The sequence below is a fragment of the Meriones unguiculatus genome, chromosome 11 (assembly GCF_030254825.1).
Source record: "Meriones unguiculatus strain TT.TT164.6M chromosome 11, Bangor_MerUng_6.1, whole genome shotgun sequence".
Classification (NCBI taxonomy): domain Eukaryota; kingdom Metazoa; phylum Chordata; class Mammalia; order Rodentia; family Muridae; genus Meriones; species Meriones unguiculatus.
This window is the reverse complement of record NC_083359.1, coordinates 3089911-3115019: the sequence shown is the minus strand read 5'-3', so window position 1 is coordinate 3115019 and position 25109 is coordinate 3089911. Positions and strand designations below refer to the sequence as shown.

The following is a 25109-nucleotide window of genomic DNA, read 5'->3' as shown; positions in this document are numbered from 1 at the left end:
CCCTGGAAATGGAGTTTACAAGCGGTTGTGCGCTGTCCTGTGGGTGCTGGGACCCAGACCCTGGTCCCCAAGAGTAGCTCTTAACTACTGAGGTCACCTCTCCAGCTCCCATACAGCACTATTAATGTTGCTTTCTCATAAGCATATCTCTGGAACTGAATGAAGCTTAGAATAAATAATCACCATTATTGACCATATCGTGAGTCACCTGAAATAAGGAGCACTTCAAACTAATATTTGAAATTAAAGCTTCAAAACCCTACAAAGTGTGATTAATATGTAGGAGTGAGTTACAGGTGTGTGAGGTAACTTACCCTTTTATTTGTCAGTGCTTATAAACATTTTCCAGGAATCTTCAGTGCACTCCTGTTCACACGAAGACGGTTAAACTTGGCAGCCCTGTTGGGATAATTCAGTCCCAGTAAGCTCACAGCTTTAGATTTGCGGCATCCAATCGAAGCCGTGCATTTTCACCTGCTCCAATTCTTTTGTGTGACATGGTAGAAACGCTGTCAGCTAGTTTAGACACTTTCCAAACAAGACTTCTCTGTGTGAAACAAAAATACCTGGAAGAGCGCTCAGCATGGGTGAGACCCTGGGTTCATTCCCCAACACCATGTTCAACTACCCTCTGTGTACCTCTGACTGGCCTTGAACTCACAGAGATCCTCCTGCCTCTGCCTCATGAATGCTGGAATTAAAGGTGTGCCCCCATGCCTGGTTATTTTTATGTTTAATTTGTGTTCAAGTTTGTGAGTCTGAGTGTGGACATGTTCGTAGAGTCCAATTACCCCAGGAGGGCGAAGGGAACTGTCCGCTGTCCGGAGCTGGAGTTACAGACGGCTGAGAGAGGCCTCGTGTGGGTGCTGGGAAGCTGCCCGGGTCCACGCAGCAGCAGCAGGTGCCCCCAAGCACCGAGCCACCGCTCCTGGCCACTTTCATTGTTTATCGAGACTTGAATCTGCTTTTCTGCAGCTCAATGGGAAAGAAAGAATCTTTTCCTCTGGCACTTCTCAGGTCCGACTGTCACTAGTTTCCTGAGACTAAGGACTGGGACACCCTCAGCTGGCACTTAGGAGAAAGGGCAGAGGAGGCACACTGCTGCTTTCAAGAGATCGCGCATGCTCCCTGGACACCAGTGCAGCACCTGGCTAGAGCGGGCCATGGCAGAGGTCGGGTTCAGCGGCTGAAGACACGGTCTCCTCTGCTCACTCACTTAACTGTTTCAGATGTAGTGACTCTCTTGCTGCACACCCCCAACACATACCTTCTCTGTCTGTCTGTCTGTCTATCTATCATCTATTTATCTATTTATTTATCATCTATCTATATCATCTATCTATCCTCCATCTATCTACCTATCTATCTATTTTTGAGGCAAGATCTCTGTGTGTAATCTTGGCTGTCCTGAAACTTGCTGTGTAGACCAGGTGGGCCTTAAATATCCTGGAACTCACTCTATAGACCAGGCTGGCCTAGAACTCAGAGATCATCCAGTTTCAGCCTCCCAAGTGTTGGGATTAAAGGCCAGCTCAAATAACTGTATTTTAAAAGCCATATTTAAAAATTGTCATTATTATTATTGTTGTGGGGTTTGCTCGTTTGTTTGTTTGTTTGTTTATAGGCAATTTCTCCCCTGTAGCTTTGGCTTGAAATACCTAAGATTAACCTGTAGACCCCACCTACCCAAGGACCAGGCAGCTTCCTGGAATGCTGGGAGTTGCAATCGTTAGAAAATAACAAAGCCTCACAGGGAAATATGGTAGCCTATATATTTGTCCTCATAAGAGGCAGGCAGAATTCTGAGAGTTCAAGTCCAGCCTGGTCTACAAAGTGAGTGCAGGACAGCCAGGGCTCTGTTACACAGAAAAACCCTGCCTCGAAAAAAAAAAAAAAAAAAAAGCCCAAAATGGTGGAATTGGCTTTTCTCGGGCGACTCTCAGGATTAACAGGTTGGCATGGAACTCACAGAGCGCTGGGTCAAAGGCCTGTGCCACCACTCCCCGCTCTGCTGTTATTATTTTAATGTGCGGTGTATAGGTCTTTCCAATGGTTTTGAACTTCTGTAAAAATTGATTTGAAACCTGAGATACTGTTAAATATAGGAGTGGGCTGTAGCTTGGTGGTACATCACCACCCAGCATCCCAGCCGTCCTGACTTGCCATGAGCACCACAAAAGGAAAGCCAAACACGGGCCTGGAGCCTTGGCTCCGTGGTTAAGCACACTGGCTGCTCGTCCAGAGACCTCTCAGACTCAATTCCCAGACCTCTCAGACTCATGAGCACTCACACGGTGGCTCATGGCATCTAGGACTCGGTTCCAGGCCCTCTGACCCTCTCTGCTGGTCCCTGAAGGCACCAGGCACACATTCGTAAGCGTCCATGCACATAAAATAAGAATAAAGATTAAAAAACAAAAAACTAGAGTCTTGTCCCAACTCCCACTCAGAAAGCTACCTGACTGCAGAGCAAGTTTTGCCTGAAATCTTCAGGCTTTTGTTTCAGGTTTCATCCCTTTGAACTTGGTTTCTTTTTTCTTTGCTCTCTTTCTTTCTCTCTTCTTTGTTTGTTTCTTGCTCCTTTTTATTATCTTGGTACTAATCTTTGTTTACCCAGGTTCTGACTGTTTGACTGTTTTTATTGTTTTTTAACCCTACAATTAATTCCTCCAGATGCCTGACTCCTTGGAGTTTTTTCCAAGCAAACAAAGCAGGCAGGAAATAGATGCTTCCTGAGAAAGGAAGCTCTCGGCCCTTCCAGCAGGGCTTTGCCTTCCAGCTTGTGTGTCTGCTGCCACTTCCCTTCTTCACGACCGGTTTGTGGTTCGAGGGAATAGTTGGGGGCATTTTAACCTTTCCTTTTAAAACTTGGTGCTGATACTTTGCCCTGTCCTTTGCAAGTCCTCACTGTTCTGTTTCACGGGGATGCCTGCATTCCTCCGCCCCTGTTTTCAGAACAACTTCTCCGTGCTCCGCCCCTGTTTTCAGAACAACTTCTCCGTGCCTTAGCCTAAGATTGCCTTTTCACTGTTAGCGCTTCCCGCTCTGCTGAGGGTATGTGCCTTTCCTCTAGGCGTGCACCAATGATGACATCACAGGTGCCTAAGAGACCTGGGCTAGTGCCTCAAGATTTGTGAGGTTTTTGTTGTTGTTTTTCTCTTCTAGTGCATGTCTTTAATCGTCTCCACAGACCCCAGATAATAATCCATGATCTGGCTTCTGGAGCAGGGTGGCTCAGGGCTTACTCAGTGCCTGCAGCACCGTTTCCTCTGGGCTCCGCTGAGCCACTTCCCTAGCCTGCTTTCTGCCTGCTTTGTAACAGAGGGAATATACTTGGAGAAACTCATCATTCAGCCGTCAAAGTTAACATGCCACACTTAGGAAGCTCACCTCTGCACTCAGTTAGAGGCACTGGGAAGAACACAGCAATGTTTCTGTGATATTCTTCCATAAATACATCGTTCGAGTCTAATTACAAAGAAACAAGAGATAAACTCAGAAATCCTACAAAATACCTGGTCTGTATTCTTTACAAAACAACACTTCAACATCCTGAAAGACAGACACTATTCCAACCGAAGAAGGATAGAGAGACCTGGCAGCCATGAGCGGAGCTGGGAGGTCCTCTGTCACACCCGGGAGTGTGGGACCGCTGGGGAAACCTCGGTGCTGTCTGAAGATTGTGCAGGATTGCATCAGCGTTGGCGTCCTAACCCCCAGAGAGTGTGAGGTGCCGGTTCCGTGGGCGCATGGCCTTGTGCTTAGAGACCACATGCTGAAATACTGGGGAGTGGGTAAAGAGCAGCATGCGAGCTTCTGCAGCTTACTCTCCGATGGTACAGGGCAGTGAGACTGTGTGGAAAGGAAGGGGATGGCAGGAAGCCAAGGCATCCAGTGTTAGTGTTAGCCATTGTGCAGAGGAAACAGACGAGAATTGTGTGTGCTGTTCTTGCCACACTTATCTGTAAGTCAGGAGTTATAGTTAAAAAAGAAGAGAAGGGAAAAGAGGGCCTGGGGCTGGAGAGAGGGCTCAGTGGTTAAGAGCACTCACTGGCTGCTCTTCCAGAGGACCCGGGCTCAATTCCCAGCACCGACATGGCAGCTCACACTCTCTATAACTCCAGTTCCAGGGGGCCTAACACTGCCACACACATATTTATACAAGCAAAACACCAATGCACATAAAATAAAAACAAATTTAACTTTTTTTTTGTGAGACAGGGTTTCTCAGTGTAACCTTGGTTGTCCTGGACTTGCTTTGTAGACCAGGCTGGCCTTGAACTCACAGTGATCCACCTGCCTCTACCTCCCTGATTGCTAGGATTACAGCCATGCACCACTGCGCCCGCCTAAAAATAAGTTTGAAAATAGGGACTAAAGAGCTAGATGGCTTGATGGTTAGCAGTGTTTGTTGTATGCATGGGTTAGGATGTTTTGTTTTGTTGTCAACTTGACACCTGGGAAGCTAGCGACACCTGGGAAGAGGAAACCTCAGTTGAGGAGCTGCCTCCATCAGACTGGCCTGTGGACAAGTCTGTCTGGCATTTTCTTCATCCATAATTGACGTGAGAGCGCCCAGCCATGGTCAGCAGTGCCACCCCTGGCCAGTGAGTCCTGGGTTGTCTAAGAAAGCAGGCTGAGGGGGCTGGAGAGATGGCTCAGCAGTTAAGAGCACTGTCTGCCCTTCCAAAGGACCCGGGTTCAATTCCCAGCACCCACATGCTGCAAAAACAGCCATGTGCCTGCCCAAGATGGGCGATGTGGTAGGCAGAACAGTGCAAGAAAAGATGGTGGTAGTGATGCACAGAGACCACGCCATGAACGGCGGAAGCATGGCAGTTCACGGCTGGGATTAAGGTCTGGCGACTGCTCCACTGCGGTCAGCAGCTCGAAGCGCTGAGGTAGCCTGGAAGTCAGTCAAGCCCAGGGGTGAATTCCCCGGGGGAGGAGGAGCCCTTCTTTCCTCAGAATAAATGATGAGTCTCAGAAGGTCATGGTGGAGGAATGGTGTGAGTGAGTGAGTGAGTGAGTGAGTGAAGGAGAGTGTTTATTTTGTGAATCGGAGACATTATAAACCTTGGGCAGTGGGCGGGGCTTTGGGGGTGAATGTGTCTGATTGGCTGGGGCTAGGAGTGCCAGGGATACTTCATATACTGTAGAGACGTGGTACTTTTAGAAGAAGGGGAACGCAGTGCTGGAGAAACGGTATGGAAACGGCGCACTGGCTGAAAGCTAAGGTACCAAGACATCTCATTAGCGTGGGGGGAGGTTTTTTCCAGGAATCCCAGGTGTACACTGAACAGGTTTCTTATCGGGAAAGGGTTGGCCTGTAATCTCCGAGGACTGTGTGACACTCCGCAGAGGATCTGCGGTCTCCACAGATCAGGCGGAGAGGAGGGAACCCAGATGAGGTACAGAGTCCGTCTTAGCACCAGGCTCAGGGGCTTTCTGGTAATGGCCTTAACAGCAGGGTCCAGCAATCCGTATCTTTCCAATGCCCTATCCAGTGGTCTCTATGTGAACACATACAATCATGCAGAGCTGTACACACACACTCATATAACATGTGTGTGTTCAAACACATAGAACTTAAAAAGCAATTTCTAAGAAATAAATATAAAAGAAACAACCATGCCTCACGGAAGACCGGAACAGGAGAGTAACTTGCAGTTTGCTTTCTGGAAAGGCAAGCTTCCGTGTGAGCTAGGGATTCACCTGCCTCTGTCTCCCAGGCTCTGGAATTAAAGGCATGTACCACCACTGCCCGCCCGGCCATTGAAACGATTCCGAGGCGTATGAGGTACTCTCTCCACTAAAAATGTTAAGCATTTGAGGCAATGCATATGCTAATGATCTCCTTGAGCCATTCCACATCATATACATGCTTCCAAACACCATGATATATGATACACATATACACAAGTTTGATTTGTCAATTGAAAAATAACATCCAATTTTTGAAAAAGGAACTATTTAATTAAAGTGCTTCCAGATTCCTCTCCTTTAGACTCTATGTAAAATAATGTTTATTACTTTGAGGCAGTTGAGGGAGGATGAATTTTTATCCAACAATGAATAGCTCATAAACTTGGTCTTACTAAAAGGGAGAGAGTATATACAGACTTGGTGAATGGTGTCCTTTGCAGCCCTCAACATATCTGTTTGTGATCCCTCAAAAACTGCAGTCGCTTTTTCCAGTCAGATACATATAACATATACGTTTTGGCTTGTTACATTTTATTCCTGCTTTTGAGGCCATAGTCTCATAGAGCTCAGGCTGGCCATCCTCCTGCCTCAGCAGTGTCCAGGGATTATAGGCATGCATCACTAAGCCTGGCTAAGGTTACTTTTGTTTTCCTGTTTTCAGTCCGGTTGCTTCAAACCCAAATTCTCATGAACCCTCCCACCTACGAGCAGCTCTGCAATGGGAGAGGCTGCTCAGCAGGTTCAGGGATCAAAGGGTGTCAAAAGTTCACGGTCGCGAAGAGTCAGGGAAAACAAGCAAACACAACAATTTTTGTTTTTCTCCCATCCTCTCCCTCCTCCTCTAGTTCTCCTCAAGGACTGTCACACACGAAGAAGAGATGGACAATTTATTCCACACACCTGAGACACACAAGGCCAAGCTGAGGAGGAGGGGTGGCAGGGCCGGTCCCCCACTGGTCCTTTGCTCATTCTCTGTCATGATGAGGGCAGATGTAGCCAGTGAAGGCTGGGTGGGATAGTGAGAAGCATGTCTCTAAACCTGACGGTCCTGGGTGTCCTCCTCGAGTCTGGCGGAGTGTAAGGAACACTCGGACCCTTCGCTGTGCTTCGAGCTGATGACAGAGGAGGAGCTGTTGCTGATGAGGCTCCAGAAGTTTTTATAATTGAGGTAGCAAAGGAGCCCTGGCAGGAAAACAAGAAGGGGGAAGCAAAGAGGTGAGGGGGGCCAGTGAGGCGGGCCCAAGGGGGAGCAGAGAGTGGCGTGGAGGGCTGGTGAGGCGGGCCCAAGGGAAGGTTAAGACCCCCACTCTCGGGGTGGGCCTGGGGTGGGCGGCCTGCCCCTTCCCTTCAGGAGCTCTCTTCCCTGACCCACCCAAGTGCCTTCGTCCTGCAGGCTCCTCCTGACCACTTACCACAAATGAAATGCAGGATGAGCACCAGCCAGCCGATGAAATAGCTCCAGCCGATGGGGACGGATATATTCCTCTTCAGCTCGTAGATCCAGAGGTTGATAGGGAACAGCAGGAGAGTGACGAAAGTGAAGGTGACTGGGAGGCAGGAGTGGAGAGATCTTATTCTCTCACCTAAGAAGCACGGGGTCTGCCTCACCTGCCGAGAACCACTTACACTGAGGACATCAACCCCTGCAGTCTCCGGCAATCAGAAGACAGCCTGGTTCCTCCCCGCCCTCGGGCCCCCAAACCCTCACTCCGCCCCTCCCACGCCCCAGAAGAAGGAGGAGCCGTGCCCAGGACCATGTGGGTTAGGGGATTAAGGACCTTTTTCAGAGCTGGGGGGCACCTTCACAGAAGCTCAGGACGATCCCAATCAGGCCGTAGAAAGGCATCCTCAGCTGGTGGGACAGGTACGGCAGGTGCAGCCAGGCAGTGAGGGCAAAGCCCAGCCCCAAGGCCAGGGTGAAGCTTATCTTAGCCACCCCCAAAAATGGATGCATTGTCCACAGCTTAAAACTGTCTGGGGGCAAAGGACAAAGATAGGAGGAACGCAGGAGTCACAAAAATGAAAGACAATCAAGCGAACAAATACGAGGAAACGGAAGAAACGCTGCCCCATCGCGATCATGAGAACAATGCTTCCCGTTAAGACTCAGCTCTACAGACTGCTTGGCAAGTCCCAGCACTTGAATATGTGGGGAAAACCCAGTGTGGAGGCTCACACCTATGAGCTCAGCAGTGGCTGAGGTAGGAGAGCCACGGGTTTGAGCTACACTGTGAGTTACAGGCCAATCTGGCCTACAACCTCATGTTAAAAAAAAAAAAATTTAAAAATAGCCAGGTGTGGTGGCTCACACCTTTAATATCAGCACGAGACAGGCGGAGGTGGTCAGATCTCTGTGAGTTCAAGACCAGCCTGGTCTACATGGTGAGTTCCAGGACAGCCAGGGCTGCATGTTAAGAATCTGACTCTAATAATAATAATAATAATAATAATAATAATAATAGCCAGGCATATGTCTTTAATCCCAGCATTCCAGAGACAGAAGCAAAGAGACCTCTGTAAATCCAACGCCAGCCTGGTCTATATAGCAAGTTCCAGGACAGCCAGGGCTACATACAGAAAACCTATCTCAATAAATCAAAACAACAAAAGTCAATAAGAGAAAAACAGAAAGAAGGAAAAAAAAATCAGAACACAAACAGCAATTCTCAAAAGAAAAAAAAAGTGCAAATTGTCAATGGACTTACGAAAGCTTTGGTGGCTCTCTCTTCTCTCTCTTCTCTCCTCTTTTCAAAGGTTTTAAGGTTTTATTTATCTATGCACAGTGCTTCATCTGATGTACACATGGGCACCAGAGAGGGCATCAGATCCCAGTATGGATGGCTGTGAGCCACCGTGTGGGTGCTGGGAACTGAACTCAGGTCCTCTGGAAGAGCAGACAGAGCTCTTAACCACGGAGCCATGTCTTTCAAAAGAAATCTTGCAGATGCAATTATAGTTTTAGACCCTGAAGCCTGGAGTGGGTGGTAACTGGCCAGTTCCTGAGAATGACTTCAAAACGTCTTCTTCCTTGTCCCAATGCAAAGTGGTTGCCTCCTTTTGAATGAGTCTGATTTCATTAATGAAAAACATCACCACTATCCACACCTTTCAGTTTGTTCCTTTTGTGGCATAACTGCATCTTTTTCAGACTCTTTTTTTCAATCCCAGGTCTCATCCTAATCTAGCTAAAAGGATTGTTCCCAGAAACCATTGCCAAAGGCTCCAATTATCCCCACATTGATGTATAACACAAGATTTGCCTGGACAAATGAAATAAGCACACCACAAATGATATTTTTTGATTTTCCAGACTTGTCATTAAAATATATACAATTTCTCCATCCCTGTTTTTGCTTATGTGAAGGAGAATGAACAGATGGAGAGGGACACCCAGAACCGGACATTCCTGAGGTGGTGAGGGCATGAAACGAAACTTGAGTCAGAAATTCAGCAGATGTGAGAATTCAGAGAAGGATGAAATAAGAAAGCCAAACAAAAAAAGGGGGAAATGCAGAGCTGGCCCAGGGAAACAAGACCTCCATCGGAAGGAAAGAAAGGAAGCTGATAGGAGCTGGGAAATGAGGGCCAGAGAGCACCCCGAGGTCTTCTCTCAGCTTTGGGGACGCGAACCTGGAAGGAGCCAGCACCTCCCAGCTCAACAATGATGCCGGCACCTCTCAAATTCTTTGACATCGGGCCTTACAGTGACATCTCTCTGGTCAGGCAAAATGATTTGGTTAAGCCAAAAGAAGAAAACGACCCCCCACCCCCACCCCAAGGTTGCCATGCCAGCCAGCAGAGCAGTCGTGCAAGCCAAGTGAAGATGGCTGATGGGCGGGGGGGGGGGGGGGGACAAGAATGTGGGCGAGGCGGGCTGGGGTCCTGGGACGGAAGGAAGGAGCTCACCTTTGTCATGGTCGGAGCAGCTCTTAGACAGGCACGCATACAGGAGCCCCGTGGACATAGTGTGAATGGAGGTGTAGATTTTGTTGGTGATGTTTTGGGGGTGGCGCCGATAGAAGCGGCTCTTAGAGGGGTTCAGCCATTTCCCTGAGAAGGTCATGACCAGAAGAATGAGAAAGGCCAGCAGGCTGAACTCCGAGGCCATCACGTGGGCTATCCAGCGGGAGCTGTGCTTAAATCTCCAGCGCATAGGCAAGGCCGAGTGGCGGCGCTGCTGCGCGGAGAGGGTCCTGCTCCTACTGGAAGAAGAGGCAGCGGGCCCGCGTCACTCCTCTGCTCTGCCCGGATCACCCCTCCTCCACCCTGCCTTCCCAGCCTCCTTCTCCTGTCTGGGCCTCAGGTGTCTGCTCTCTTCTCACCGCTCTTCCCCTTCCATTCCCACACTTACTTGGCCCTTATCTGCTCAATTTCTTCCTCAGTTAAATCAGGTTCCATCACAGGCCTAGTGTATGAGGAAGAATGGGGGGGACTCTTTTCAGGCACCTGAGCTCCAGATCCAAAAGTAGGCCCTGCCCCATTCCACTGGGCAGACCCTAACTGCCATGGAATATTGCTGACCGGGATTGAAATGGGGGATGGGCCGTGGATTCAGCGCCAACCCTTTCTCAAAATTCTGCTCCTCCGGCTCCAGCCCCTAACTGTGGATCAGGTGCCTTTCTCTAGCTGCTGCCCGCCTTTACCCAAGGTGATGATCTCTGAGAGACCCCCTTTCTCTTTAATCCCAAGTGCTCTCTGACAGAGGAGGGGGAGAGAGATGTGCCCCCTAGGAGAAGACCCAAATGCCTCCCTTCTGCTTCCCCAGCTACTCCCCTTTTCTTGTCTCACTTCTCTGCTCAGTTCCAAGTCAACAACGACCGGTCTCTTCATCCCCTTCCCTTACCCCATCCCCCACAGGTACTTCCGATATAGCTCAGGCTGACCTGGAACTCACTGTAGAGCCCAGGATGACTGAATGCAAAAGTAAACTAAGAAAGAAGGGACATGACTGCTCTCTTAAGTAGGGAAAAGGAGAAACTTTATTGTAGATAAATGGGAGAGCATGGACAGGGGGCAGGGACATCTGGGGGGTCCAGAATAGACATGACCCTGAGCCATGGGAGGGAGGAGAGAGGAGAGAGGGGAACAGGTGCAGCAGCCAGGAGGTCCAAAAGAGAAAGGGTGACCTAAGTGGCTGATAGGGAAGGGCAGCCCAGCCCCGGGGCTGGAGAAGTTTAGGGACGCCAGCCAGGAGGCCCCTGGAACAGGCAGGACTGAGGGATACTGGGAGAACCTGGTGGCCAGCAGCTGGCGTGCTTTGACATGTTAAATAGGCACCTCAGCCATTTGTCCCAGGTTTGAGACAAAGCAATGACCTCATAGAAATCCCCTTGTCTCTGCTTCCCAAGTGCTAGGATTTTACAGGTGTGAGATGCCATCCCTGGCTTCTTTTTTCCTTTTCAACGTTTCTTCTCATTACTATTATGGGGTCAACTTAGATCCAACATAACTCAAACACAAGGCCAATACAGATGACAAAGATTTATTGTAATCAAGCCAGTACTGATAGATCAGGGCCACAGAGTAGACCAGGGAGCTGAACTGCAACCTTGGAGAAAAGTTGTATAGCACCTTGAAAGGATGAAACCACGAACATCTGTACCAGGTGATTGTCACATTTGTCCACCAGTCAGGATGGGAGTTGGTTCCCAAGTCTGGAAACATGAATTTAGTTGAATATTGCCAGATGTTTTCCTGGAGATGGTTGGACTCATATAACTCTCTTTAGAAGTTGTCCCTGAGATGGCTGGTTTATACCAGCTTTCAGCAAGTCCAGAGCTCAGCAGTTTGTAGTCCACAGGTGCTGCCTAGATGGTCTGTCTGTTAGCCAAGTGGGAATCTGCTGAGACAAACATAGGCTACGGACAGAAGTTAAAATTTCCTAGTAACCAGGGAAAAAGAGACCAGGGGAAGCTCCCCTCTCGGGGAGAGACAGGCAGAACAGAGGCGGTGTTTACCTGGAGTCCATCTGCTTTGCGGCAGGTGGATCTAAATCTATGGCTTCTTTGATTCTTTGAGGCTTATATGAATCTTTAGTTTACAAAAGGAGATAAAGGTTTAGAATATCAGTGTTGCCGTTGTATTGAAATCCACAGTCTTACAGACAGTTAACAGGCATCTATAAGACAACAGGAGCGGACTCATGCCTTTGAGTTCCAGCAAAAACTATAGCTTTAGGTTAAGAAGCATGAGTATTTTCATTCAGAGAGCAAGGTGTGTAGATTAGTTAGATGTTTCAGCCCGATGAAAAGCTTCTTTAAGTTATACCTAGAAGACAACAAAAGAAAATTCAAAATCCTGAGCTTCTGACTAAGCAGTCCGTGCTCCGTCAGTTTCTCAGAACGCCACTGATCAATGTTAAAAGTTTAAACCTTTAAAATAATATAACAATAGCATAGAGGGGGGAAAGAAATCTGAAACATTTTCCATTTTTCATACAGCTTAAATAACTTCCTTATGTTTCTATAAATTGCATTTATATATTTTAAATCATTTTCTTTTTCATTCTTTTTTGTTTGCATCTAATCATTTATCAAAGACATGAATAGTTATTACTGAGAGCAGACATTGCAAACACAGTTCTTTTAAATAAAGGAACAGCAAAAAGTTACATCTGACCAGTATGCAGGGAAGCAGAAGCAGGCCTATCTCTGTGAGTTCGAGGCCAGCCTGGTCTACAAAGAGAGTCCAAGACAGCCAAGGCTACACAGAGAAACCCTGTCTCAGAAGAGAGAGACAGAGACAGAGAGACACAGAGACACAGAGAGAGACCTAGTTGATCTAGAAAAAGCAAGGCTTGTGCCAGGCAGTGGTGGCACACACCTATGATCCTAGCACTTGGGAAGCAGAAGCAGGTGGATCTAACGAGTTTGAGGCCAGAGGCCAGCCTGGTCCTCAGACTGAGTCCAGGACAGCCAAAGCTACACAGAAAAACCCTGTCTGGAAAAACGAAATGAAAGAAAGGAAGGGAGGGAGGGAGGGAGGGAAGAAGGGAGGGAGGGAAGAAGGAAGGAAGGAAGAGAGGGAGAGAGGGAGGGAGGGAGGGAGGAAGGAAGGAAGGAAAAGAAAGAGCAAGGCTTGATTTTTACATATGAAATGTAAGGAGGTGGCTGTGGGGAAAGGAGCTGGCTGCCCGGAGCTGGCTGCCCGCTGCTGCCAGGCCGACAGACCTACAATTAGCCTAGCCTTCCACGCCTTCAGAAATTACGTCAGGAAGTATAGTCCAAATGGCCTGTGTATTAGTTAAAATGACAGAGGCTTACCCATTACCCAGATGGCATCCCAGCAGGTTCCTGTGGTGCTGACGGCTTCATTGGGGTCATAGGTCCCAGAGCAACATCAGTCTTCAGCTGCCAGGCCCAGCAGCAAGGGAGGCATTGGGACAGTCTCTCCCAGTGGTTAGCGTTACCACAGTCCAGGTAGAATTCTTTGTCGCTGTGTCCATCATCTTCTTGGAGACCTTGGGGATCATTGCTGGGATCTGGAAGTCTCTGTCTGTCATAGTAAGTTCAAACATCTTAAGTGCCATATTCGTCAGATCTGACAGGTTTGATGACTAGCATTAGTATCTACCAAGTCTATCGGAGTTAAACAATCCTTGTCTGTTTTTAGTTATTTGCTTTAGATTATATCTTGAAAACATAAAATGGAGCCAGGCATGGTGGCACACACCTGTAGTCCCAGCACTCTGGGAGGCAGAGGCAGGTGGATCTTTGTGAACTCGAGGCCAGCCTGGTCTACAAAGAACAGCCAAGGCTACACAGAGAAACCCTGTCTCGAAAAAAAAAAATACAAGAAGAAGGGGAGGAAGAAGAAGAAGATAAAACAGGAGGCTAAATAAGGCTTACTCCTATAATTAATGACATTAGTATTTAGTATGACTATAGATATAGTTCTGAACATCTTAAAGAATTTGATCATTTATAAGGTGACTATTAACTTGTATTTTTAAATACAATAAAAATGAAAATTCCTGAATTGAAGCTCTTTCAGTATCAAGATAACACTTTGAGACAGCTGCTTCTTCTTTCTTCCTTTTTCTTCTTTCTTCTTCTCTTCTTCATCTTCTTCTTCTCTTCTTCTTCCTCCTCTTCCTCCTTCTTCTTCTAACACCAAATGACAGGTGATGCTGGTTCGGAGGACGTGGGAGCCCAGGATTAGTAGGCCACGGTGGCTTCCACAGAGGATTCGGCAGCAGTCTCAGGGGCTGTGGTCATGGCTGAGGAAGGCCGCGGTCATGGTCGAGGCCACGGGGCTTGTGGAGGTAAAGCCAAAGACAAGCAGTGGATCCCTGTCACCAAGCTGGGCCACCTGGTTAAGGACATGAAGATCAAGTCCTTGGATATCTACCTGTTCTCCCTGCCCATTAAGGAATCTGAGATTATTGACTTTTTCCTGGGTGCATCCCTAAAGGACGAGGTTCTAAAGACCATGCCAGTACAGAACAGGATCAAGGCTTGTGTTGCTGTTGGGGACTACACTGGTCACATTTGTCTTGGTGTTAAGTGCTCCAAAGAGGTAGCCACTGCCACCCGAGGGGCCATCATCTTGGCCAAACTTTCCTTCGTCCCTGTGCAGAGCGGCTACTGGGGCAACAAGATTGGCAAGCCCCACCCCGTTCTGTGCAAGGTCACAGGCCACTGTGGCTCTGCTTTGGTGCATCTCAATCCTGCCCCCAGAGGCACTGGCATCGTCTCTGCCCCTGTGCCCAAGAAGCTATTGATGATGGCCAGTATTGGTGATTGCTACACATCAGCCAGGAGCTGCACTGCCACCCTGGGTAACTTCACCAAGGCTGCCTTTGATGCCATCTTTAAGACCTACAGCTACCTGACCCCCGACTTCTGGAAAGAGACCGTGGTCACCAGATCTCCTTATCAGGAATTCATTGGTCATCTTGTCAAAACTCATACCAGAGTCTCTGTTTGGAGGATCCAGCTGTGGCTGCCACATGAGTTTTTGGTTTTGGTTTTGTTTTTTTACAAGAAAAAGTGAATTAAGTCTGTTTTTTTTTTTTTTTTAAGACTTTGAGACATAGAGACTGGGAAATTTCTTGATCATTACATGGTATACCATTATTGATTATAACAGCTCCTTGTATGACACAGCTTACAAAACATAGCTACGTCTTAATAATGCTAGTTAAAACAAGGAGGTTAAACATATATCTTTAAACCTGTCTCTTTTAGCCTGAATGACCTTAGATAAGGAGAGACATATTTTTAAGCCAGTGACCTCAACTTCTTTTTTTTTTTAATGCTTTACCACTTTAATATAGTCTTTTCTTTTTATGTTGTGGTGACATCAGTCATAAAATAAACATCTGGTTTGCAGACAATCCTAGGCTATCCCTGTAAAAAAAAAACTTTTGGTTCCAAAGGGTTGTCACCCATAGACTGAGAATCTGTTTCAAGTTCTTTGTCAGACTTCCCAACGTCATTCTCTTATTGCATCATGAGACAGGAATTCTTTAGTCTCTGTTTGGCTGTGGCTCTAATTTTTTAGTCCTTTATTTATCAACAATTTATGTTAATAAAAACATTATAATAAAATATCTGATAAACTTTAAAATGTTGCATAACCTTTTAAATTTCAACATTTTAAAAAGCTGCTTAAAAAATATCCAGCCTTAAGCGGGGCATGGTGCATACCTGTAAACCCAGCACTTAGGGAGGCAGAGGGAGGCAGATCACTGTAAATTCAAGGCCAGCCTGGTCTACAAAGTGAGTCCAGGACAGCCAAGGCTACAGACAAATCCTGTCTCAAAAACACCAAAAAACAAAACAAAACAAACAAAACTTTTTAAAAAAACTGAAGACACAGAGCATAACCATAATTTTTCTTTCTTTTTTGGGGAGGTTATTTAAAGAAACATTGTTTCAAATCCTATTTTTTATAAATCTGATTGTTTTGTTTTGTTTTGTTTTGTTTTTTTGAGAAGAGGTCTCTCTGTGTAGTTTTGTCTGTCCTGGACTTATTTTGTAGACTAGGCTGACCTTAAACTCACAGAGATCCACCTACTTCTGCCTCCCCAAGTGCTGGGATTAAAGGCATGTGCCACTGGTTCTGATTCACAAATCCGGTCTTCAAGACAGGATAAGAATTATATAAAAATCTTATACCAGTTTAAAAGTGCCTTTGGAGCCCTGTCTCCCTGGTCGGTTCATGCCGCGTGGCTGACCAGAACCACTCCAACCCTGAGTTACACATTTTAAGTTGACTTTTTGTTACAGACATTACAAGTTTTTGGCCATACCCAGTAACTTATAAGTCAATAATCTATAACCAATACATAGGGAACATAGTAAACTCAGACATTTAAGACCAGCTGGAAACAAACATGCAGTCCCGGGCTCCTGGCCAAGGCTCAGCCTTCCAAGAGCAGCACTTTGTCAGGTTTTGTTGTCCTAATTCAGAGGTGTTTTTTTCCTGAAAACCCTTGAAGCAAGTTTAAACTTAAGTCAAGGGGTGAACGGCCAGAATATGAAGTTTGGCCCTTTCCTCCGAATAGGAAACACAGAGAGAGAGAGAGAGAATCACGCAACTAAACTAAACTACAAACATAAAGTAACAGATGCGGACAGACTGGCATGCCAAGGACAACCACTAGAGCTGGGGAGGAGGAGGCAGAGCGACCCAGCTGTCCCGTTAGCCAGACTCAGAACCAGAACCAGGTGTTCCCCGCAATCGGAACCAGAGAGTGGGATGTCTCCTGACCTCCTCTGACCTAGGAGGGATACTCCAGTTTCTCTTTTCTTGGGTCCCAAACAGGTGCCAAACAGAAAACAGCAGACAGGCTTACTCCAGATTGAAGTCCCCAAATGCGGGTGATTGCAAACCAGGGACCTGGGTAGGGTGATTGGATTCCCAGCCAATGTACCAAGTGTTAGGGGATCCAGCATAACTTAGCCACCAAGTCAGTGCAAATGACAAAAGTTTATTGTAATCAAGCTACTAAGTCTGTTCTGCGGCCCTGATTGATCCGTAGTGGCTTGATTACAAAAACATTTTGTCATCTACACTGACCTGGTGGTTGAGTTATGTCGGATCTAAGCAGACCCTGTAACGGTACCAGAGAGAGGGAGGACACAGATTGAAGACAGACCTGGGGGTGCCACATAGAATGATGATTTTCCCAGCCTTCTTTTTAATATGGGTTCTGGTGAGCAAACTCAGGATGATAAGCTCAACGGAGCTTTTACCCACCGAGCCATCCTTGGCCCCTGTTTGTGTGTATGTTTATTTGTTTGTTGCTTGCTTGCTTGAGGCAGGGTCTCAGCTATGGAGCCCTGGCTGTCCTGGAACTCACTAGGTAGAACAGGCTGACTTTAAACTCACAGAAATCCATCCACCTCTGCCTCCCAAATGCTAGGATCAAAGGGGTGTGCCACCATTGCCTGGCTTGGCTTCTGCTTTGTATTTTTAAAATATTTAATGTACTGATCTTTCGGAGGATCTGATGTGATATTACTGTATGACAGCTGAGTTTTAATCCTGAAGCCTCCATACCGTTAACTGCCACAGAGATTCAAGAGAAAGGCCTTTTGGGCAGTGTGTAGGCTCCTCCCAATGTTTAGAAAATATTTACAATGTTTACCTCTTTAGGATTAGTGGTAACTGGTTTTGCTTTTGCTGTCACTTTTTTTTTTTTTTCCTATCTGTGTGTGGTTACACTCTTGGACTTCTTCCTTCTTTATCTGTTTCCGCTGTTGTTTCTAGTACCCATATGTGGCTTCTCCAGGGGACGCCTCCTGCGTGCTCCCGACACAGCCACACCGCCTTGCTGTACCTCAGTCTGTTCCTATGGAAGGCTGGCAGTGAGACTTGTCTGGGGGACTCTGACTCCGAAGGAACCCCTGTAAAAAGCCCTGTTGGTTCTCTGTACACCAGTTGCTTCTGCCAGGTTGTCACTTACAGTTGTCTGGCAGGACAGCAGGGAGGGTAATTCCTGGCTGACACCTTGAGTGTTAGTTACTGCAACAGAGGTCGAGGGAGTCCAAGCAAAAACATGTCAACTCTAAATCTGACAGTTCAAAGAGCAGCCACATGCCAGGCATGGTTAGAACTGGGGACTTGGGGACTCCAAACCCCCCCACTCTGACATCCCTCTTCCCTGAGTAGCTGCCTCTCTGCAGACCAGGGCTCTTGTGCCCATGGTGACAGATGGTGAGGGACGTGGTCCCAGCACCAAAGTTTTACCTCCACCTCCCATAGAGGTAATGGGCAATGGACAACTCTCTGCCCTATCCTATTCCTTACCCTACCCCTCTTGGAAAAACACCTGGTACCCCCGTGGGGAGGAGTGCTGTCCTCAGAACAGTCAGCCAATGCCAATCTGAGGCTGGACCCTGAGGCCTTCAGGTGGGACAGCCCTGACAGCAGGGGCTGCCCTGACTCCAAAGCTCTTTCCTGTAGAGCCAGAGATCATTTTAGGGTTGCGCTTTCTACCTCGGATGCTTTTTGGGTTTCCTCAGAGTTCCAAGCATTTCTGGTAAGAATAAGCAGGTCTCACAGTAACACGCTAAAGTTGTCCTGTAACGGAAATGCTTGTTTCTGAAGAACGGGACTCCTGGGAGATTGTGCGGTAAATACAATTCCACTTTTTACAGACCTTGGCAACCAGCACAACTAGACAACTGTGACACACACACACACACCATTGCCTACTAACATTTTTTCAAAAGCAAAGGGAAATAAGCAAAACCATCATACGGTGGTGACTTCGCAAAAGAGGCAGAGGAGCCGGTAGGAGGGGCCGCACTGTCACATACAGCTCTTGGTAGCGGTAGCGGTCAAGCCCCGGGGGAGGTGGGAGCTACTCAGACACAGGGGCTATTGTTTTAAGATTGATTTATTCTTATTTCATGTCTTGTGTCCTCTGCCACCAGAGGAGGCCATGAGATCCCCTGGAATTAGAGTTACAGAGGGTTGTGAACCACCACAGGTTCTGTGCTCAGACTGGAACCCAGGTCATCCTGAAGATCTGCCAGTGTCAACCACCGAGCCATCCCTCCAGCCCATAATTAAAAAAAAAAAATTGTTTTTTAAAAGTAGCTGCTGTTCGGTGGGCCAGCAAGATGGGTCTCTGTGCAAAGGCACCTGCCGCCAAGCCTAAAGAACCGATTTTGATCTGCGTGGCCTACATTGAAAAAAAAAAAAGAGCTAGAAAAATCATCCGTCTATGAGAAAGAGTAAAATACAATTTATTATTTTTTTTAGAATGACTTTTTACAGGATGACGGAGGAAAGTTCAAGCCAAGAACACACCTATCATCCCAACACCCTGGGCCAAGGCCCCAGGAGTTCGCTGTTACTCCTGACGCGTAATGAGGCGAAGGCTTTCCGAGGTTGCAGGAGGCCAGCCTGGTCTACATAGGGAGGCCCAGCTCGGCAGGTGAGGACGGGGAAACGCGAGGTTGGCGCTCCCCGCTCAGCAGTGGACGGACCCGCTTCTGCAGTCACAGCCACAGCGCAAACACGGCTGACGGAGTGCCACTCTGACGGGCACCGACGGACAAAGCTCGGGAGAAACACAGCAGCCTCCACCGAAGCCAGGAGAAAGCCCGAAAGAGCAAACCGGGGGACAGGGACGGGCGGCGGATGCACGGTGGCCGCTGACTCCCCTGACTTCCTCAGCCCCTCACGCAGCCATCACAGGAGCTGGAAACTGTTTCTGTGAAAAGTCCAGACGTCTTCGGAGGCTGGAGAAGCAGCTCCGTGGTTAAAACCCAGTTTAGCTAGCCTAGTCTGGAAGTCATTGCAGACAGCTGTTCCAATCCCTAAAGCTTCATTTGTGATAGCCTGGGGCCATACTTGTTCCTCCCCACCCCCCATCCTGAGAGTCTCCTGGTGGGATTAGGCTGTCCTGGCGCTCTCCAGTTTGATATCCCTTTCCTGTCTCACTTCTTTATGTCTTTCTTAAATGTGTCATGGGTTCACCTCCCCAGAACTTCTGGAGAACCCAAATAAAGGCCATTGGGAACTAGTTTCTTGTTTTGTTTTAAGCAGAAACAGAGACATAAAGGGTGTGGGGGGGATTGTATTTACCCAGGGCATGAAGCTAGCGAGTAGTGAAGCCGGCATTTGAGCCCAGAAGGTGCCACTGGAAAGCTCTAGATGAATTATAAGAAATGAGGCCTGAGCCAGGTACGGGTGGCACACGCCTATACTCCCAACACTCGGAGAGGCAGAGGCAGAGGCAGGCGGATCTCTTTGAGTCCAAAGCTAGCCTGGTCTACAAAGTGAATCCGAGACAGCCAGGCCTACACAGAGAAACCATATCTCAAAAATCCAAAAGAAAAAAGAAAAAAGAAAAAAAAAAAAAGGAAGGAAGGAACAAAGAGGCCTGTGTAATTTTTCACCTAAGTTTGTTATTTGAGGTTCATCTGCAAAATGGGTAAGAGAGATGGCTCAGTGGTTACAGCACTTGCTACTCCTGCAGAGGACCCAGGTTCAGCTCCCAGCACCCATATGGTCTGTAACCATCCATAACTCCAGTTCCGGTGGCTCCGACCCCCCTTCCGAGTTCCATGAACACCATGTTTACATGTGGTGTGAATAGAAACACGTGGGCAGAACACATAAAAGAATACACATACTAGGAGGGAGTCCAAAGAGAAAAGTGCATTTTTAGATTCTGCAAACACCCTGACCAGGTTCTGTCAGGTGTCCTCTACGTGGACATTTAGTTTATCTAAACCCCGTTTCTCCTCTTGAAAGCAGGTCTGTCCTTTGTTTCTGTTTTTTGGTTGGTCGGTTCTGTTGTTTTTTGATACAGGGTTTCTCTGTGTAGCCCTGGCTGTCCTGGACTCTCTTTGTGGACCAGGCTGGCCTCAGACTCACAGAGATCCGCCTGTCTCTGCCTCCCGAGATCTTGGATCACAGGCCTGAGGTCTACCCTTTGTAGCGGACCCTGACTTTCAGTTTGGCTCCTCATACATCTAAGTGGCCTAAGCTGTTAACAGATCTCTTACTTCAAGGGTCCTAATCAGGAGCAGGGATTCCGACTGCAGAAATAAAGAAAAGCCAGCCTCCAGCACTGCAAACCCACCTACCTCAGGGCCTGTAGGTAAGAGGCCATAGTCCCACCGTCTCAAGGGACACTCACGATGGCCTGCCTTTGAGTCCCGCCACTTCCCAACAGCGCTTCCCTGTGGAGCAGGCTTCCACAAAGACCCTGGGGAGACCCTCCGCATCCAAAGGGCAGCCCAAGCCGTCATTTCTGGCTTATCCATCCCTCCCCCTCCTTCTAATGATAGATGCAAAGAAGGAACATGTACTCCTCACTCGCACTTCTTTGGGGTATAGAAAAAAAGCCCCACCTCAGGCCAGGCCGCCCAGAGGGCTCAGCGGACAAAGGGAGCCTGCTGCAGTCGACAACACAAGTTCGACCCCTCAGACTGGTAGAAGAGCAGATCCCAAACGTTGTCCTCTGACCTCCCCACGAGCGCTGGGCTAAGTGCTTGCACACGTGCGTGCACACACTAATGAGGGCTGTTAGCAGTGGGGGCTGGGGAGACGGCTCAGAGTTTCAGGGCATGCGCTGTACTTGCTCCCAGGCGGGGCGGCTCACCACTGCCTGTGACTCCAGTACCTGCACTCATTGTGTGTGTGTGCGCACACACACACACACACATAACTAAAATAACTTCTGTGATGTTAAAAACTTCTAACTCTGCTCCCCAGTATTTTCTCATTTCTTCTTGAGAAGGAGCACACTGCTTTGACTAATGACTGAAGAGGCCTAGACCAACGAGGCAGTACTGTGGTAAGAAAACGCTCTTAGAGTTCCTCACGCTCTGCATCATTGTTGTTCTGGGGTTTTCATCTCCTCCCCTCCTGCTATGGTCTATGGCTCCCAAGCATAGACCAGTGGAGCAGATGCTGACTGGACTGTTACAAGGTCGGGTCAAAGGGCGATTATGCGGCAAATGAGGCATTCAGAGCCTAACGCTGACCAAAGGACGGCCGTGTACCTGCTCCTGACTCCCCCGTGTCCCTGGAAGAGGGCCTGGACCTACGCCATCAGGGCCCCTCTAACTAGCCCAGCGGGTTGGGGAGAAGGTGTGCATAGCTCAGGTTGCTCAGAGTTCAGTTTTGATGGTCTGCTCACCTGCCGTGAAGTGGCTGAGCCCCCGATGTCCTATGCTACACGGTAAAGTCTTTCATTGACAAAGGAAATAGGGGCGAATTGTTTTCTTTTTATTTCAGTGTTATGAGAGCTTTGCCTGCATGTATGCGCACCATGTGTGTGACTGATGCCTGCAGAGGCCAGAAGAGGGTGTCGAATCCTCTAGAACTGGAGCCAACCATGTATAGGCCCTCAGAAGCAGACCTGGGTCCTCCAGAAGAGCAGCCAGCCCTATTAATCAGTGAGCAGAACCAGCTCTCTCGCCCCTGGGGGAGGAGTTATTTAAAAGCCCATTCAGGGCCAGTTGGTGGTGGCAGCTGCGCTAGCCTTTAATCCCAGCACCAGGAAGAGGGGAGGAGGGAGGAGGAAGGAGGGAGGAGGGAGAGGCAGTGGCAGCTGATCGCTGTGGGTTCGAGGCCAGCCTGGTCTACAGAGAGAGTTCCAGGACAGCCAAGGCTAAACAGAGAATCCCTGTCTCAAAGAAAAAAAAAAAGTAAAAGCTCCTTTAGAGGCTAGAGAGATGGCGCCTCAACTGAGAGGATCAGGGAACAATCCCAAGCACCCACACAGTGAGCCACCAGACGTGTGAGATGCACAGACACACACAGGCAGTTGGTGTAATTAACTAATAATAATTTTTAATAAAATAGTCCATTTGGGGCTGGAGAGATGGCTCAGACGCTAAAGGCTAGGCTCACAACCCAAAATACAAAGTAGTCCATGTGACTGGAGGAAAGGAGCCACGCGCGTCTCACAAACATCTTCAGCAAAGGAGAAACAGCACAGTGGCAGAGTGTTTGCCTGGTGTACATACTCCCTGAGTTCAAGCCCAGCATCTCTTAAAAACCAATCATTAAAGTCTTAGTTATGTTGATATCCGTCTGCTGTGTCCTACAGTGACTCCTGAAAGCTGTGTTAGCTGCAGAGCGAACAAGTGAGCCTGCCATCCAAGTCAAGAAGACGCCTGTGCCCGATCCCAGGGAAGGGCCTAGGTGGGGCCTCCCAAGTCATGGCAAGCTGTCCGAAACGGAGGCGCCATCTTCACTGTCTTGTTTTACTGAGGACAAATACTGCGTAGGCAGTGAAATCCCTGAGCCTGTCTATGGCAACAGAGCCAAGAGAAGGAAGCCACGGTACACCTGTGCACTTGTGCCCTGTTCAAAATGCTTGGTCGAGTCTTAAATAAAAAGACAAGCTCAGAGATGCGAACCTCATCCGTGCTCTCAGAAGCGTGAAGCGAGAGGTTTGAAGCCAGCCTTTGCTACGTAGCAAGTCGGAGGCCACATATGGTGAGACGTCTCGAAAATAAAATAGTATAAAATGCAAAGGGCGATCCAGAGCGACGACCAGACTGAGCCAACCTGGGCAAGGCTGATGCAGGACGCAAGCGCACTTCAGCCAATATCCCAACCCAGGCTGGCGTCTTCCAATGTGGAGGTTCATCGAAGGGACCGCGGATTCCCTACAGGAAGGGACAGAGTGGGGGAAGAGCTCCCAGCGAGGTAGATGGGCTGTCTACTATCCGAAAGAGTGCAATGTTACCAGAGGGTAGGTGAGTCAGTTAGGACTGGGAACTAAAGACAGCAAGTTAGTAGTCTAGTGCTGAGCAGACGAGACTCAAGCTTCCAGTGAGATTTGATCCTGTAACTCAAAAGGAGATAACAGGACCAGTTTTCTTTTGCCACTTCATTCCACCTGCCTGTGGGTCTATATTACCTCTTCAGGCGCCACACAGGACTCCCCTAGCAGCCCCCACAGGAGCCTCCCACGGTCTGTGAGGGAGGAGCTTCCAGTGTCATCAGCTTTCCCCGTGGACCTTGTACATTCTGAATACAGTCATCCTTTGCCAGTGACAATGTCCCTTAGATACCCAAACTCCCAAAACTGTCAAGTCTTTATGTAGAATTTCACAGCGTATTGTTTCCATGGAACCTACAGGCTTCCTCTCACATACTAGACCATATATTAGACCTCAGAAAGAGAACTTGGCATTTTTGGATCTAGTTCAAATACTATGTCCAGAACCTTGAACAATGGGAACACTCCATGCAGACCAGTGACAGAGCATTGCTTAAAGAGCAGTGACAGGCAGGTCTAAATATGCTTAGTACAGAGGGATTTTTCTCTCTTAATCTTTTCACCCTGCAGTTGGTTGAATCCACAAATGCAGAACTCATGGCTTGGGGCCATGCAGATATGGAGAGATGTTATAATTGAAGGGTGACCCAGGAAATGGGAACATCCCTCCCCCAGAGCAAGAAGAGAGCCGAGGAAATGACAACAGCTTACTCCAAAGCATTACTCCTCTGAAATCGCATCCAGCCTCCATCGGAAGACTCCAAACTCTCCACAAAGCAGCTCCCTGGGCTAAAGATGCAGCTCAGCAGCAGGGTCAGTGCCCAGCATGTCAAGCTTCTCATGTGATTCCCAGCATGGGGTGGCGGGAGCTGACCAGTCATCATACTCAAGATTGTCTGTGGTCTGTATTTTGTCCTTCAGTTCGTATTTGCTTAAGGATTCACAGGTAGGGGAAGCAGCATTTGCAAGCTCCAGAGGGAAGATCCATGAGCCCCACTCCCTCCCTGGCCCCAGCGCCTACCCAGTGGGTTAGCTCAGCCCAGCCATGACCAAGGCCATCCTCATCATCATGCAAGCAAGCACGTAGTCAGAGAGATTTTACATTTGTTATCTAAGCAAGATGGCAATAGTTTCCTAGAAGGGGGATTTCAACGCTTGTCTCATGTTGTGTATTTGTCTTACCCCACAGAGTTAAATTTTAGTAATTGGAAGATCTGAGCACAAACCGACTTATAGACATTACACGATGCTATGTTTTGTCTTCTGCGTGGCCTTCTCAGAAAGGGAACTTGGCACTTTTAGATCTAATTCAAAAGACAAGTGTTTTGAAGACGGCAGAAAAGTGGATTTAGTATCTCATGTAGACAATGGCAGAAATGGGGATGGGAGATGGTATTGGCGACAAACACGGATGAGCCTGATGTACAAACGGAGGCATAAAACAAATCTGAGGCTGCTGGGTGGAAGATGCAGCCTGCACTGATCCAACTGTGAAGAAGATGAGTAAGAGGGCTCTTCCCCAGACCCAGGAAATAGCAACACCAATGACAGGCATAAAGGCACCAAACCTGCCCTCTGCTAAAGAAGATATTTAAAAGGCCACTCCAGGTACAATCGAGGTCATTTACTTTACCCGACATAGAGGGAGAGACTCTTTTGCTCTTGGTCTCAAATCTGAGTAGAAGCTGCGCAGAAT

General features: G+C 48.1%; 1 protein-coding gene and 1 pseudogene across 2 annotated transcripts; one reads left to right on the top strand and one right to left on the bottom strand.

Annotated features, from left to right (window-relative positions):
- Nucleotides 1-5990: 5990 nt before the first annotated feature.
- On the bottom strand, nt 5991-9938 carry Odf4 (outer dense fiber of sperm tails 4). Of its 2 annotated transcripts, none has more exons than XM_060364997.1 (4): nt 9613-9938; nt 7507-7680; nt 7119-7289; nt 5991-6888 (listed from the first exon to the last, which is right to left on the bottom strand). In XM_060364997.1, exons 1-4 carry the CDS (start codon nt 9857-9859, stop codon nt 6740-6742), a joined length of 741 nt encoding a protein of 246 aa, XP_060220980.1. In that variant the 5' UTR covers nt 9860-9938; the 3' UTR covers nt 5991-6739. The 2 variants fall into 2 exon arrangements, with proteins under 2 accessions (XP_060220980.1, XP_060220981.1); XM_060364998.1 differs by having other exon boundaries at nt 7119-7253; nt 9613-9936.
- A 675-nt stretch (nt 9939-10613) lies between these two features.
- On the top strand, nt 10614-17526 carry LOC110551712 (small ribosomal subunit protein uS5-like; annotated as a pseudogene).
- The last annotated feature ends 7583 nt before the right edge of the window (nt 17527-25109 follow it).

Bases quoted from the DNA above. Each gene is read 5' to 3' on its own strand.
- Odf4 (XM_060364997.1), bottom strand. From the start codon at position 9,859: ATGCGCTGGAGATTTAAGCACAGCTCCCGCTGGATAGCCCACGTGATG. The intron at 7,681-9,612 runs GTGAGCTCCTTC...CTTTGCCCCCAG, and splicing joins CTGCTCCGACCATGACAAAG to ACAGTTTTAAGCTGTGGACA. The intron at 6,889-7,118 runs GTAAGTGGTCAG...TTTTCCTGCCAG, and splicing joins CATCCTGCATTTCATTTGTG to GGCTCCTTTGCTACCTCAAT.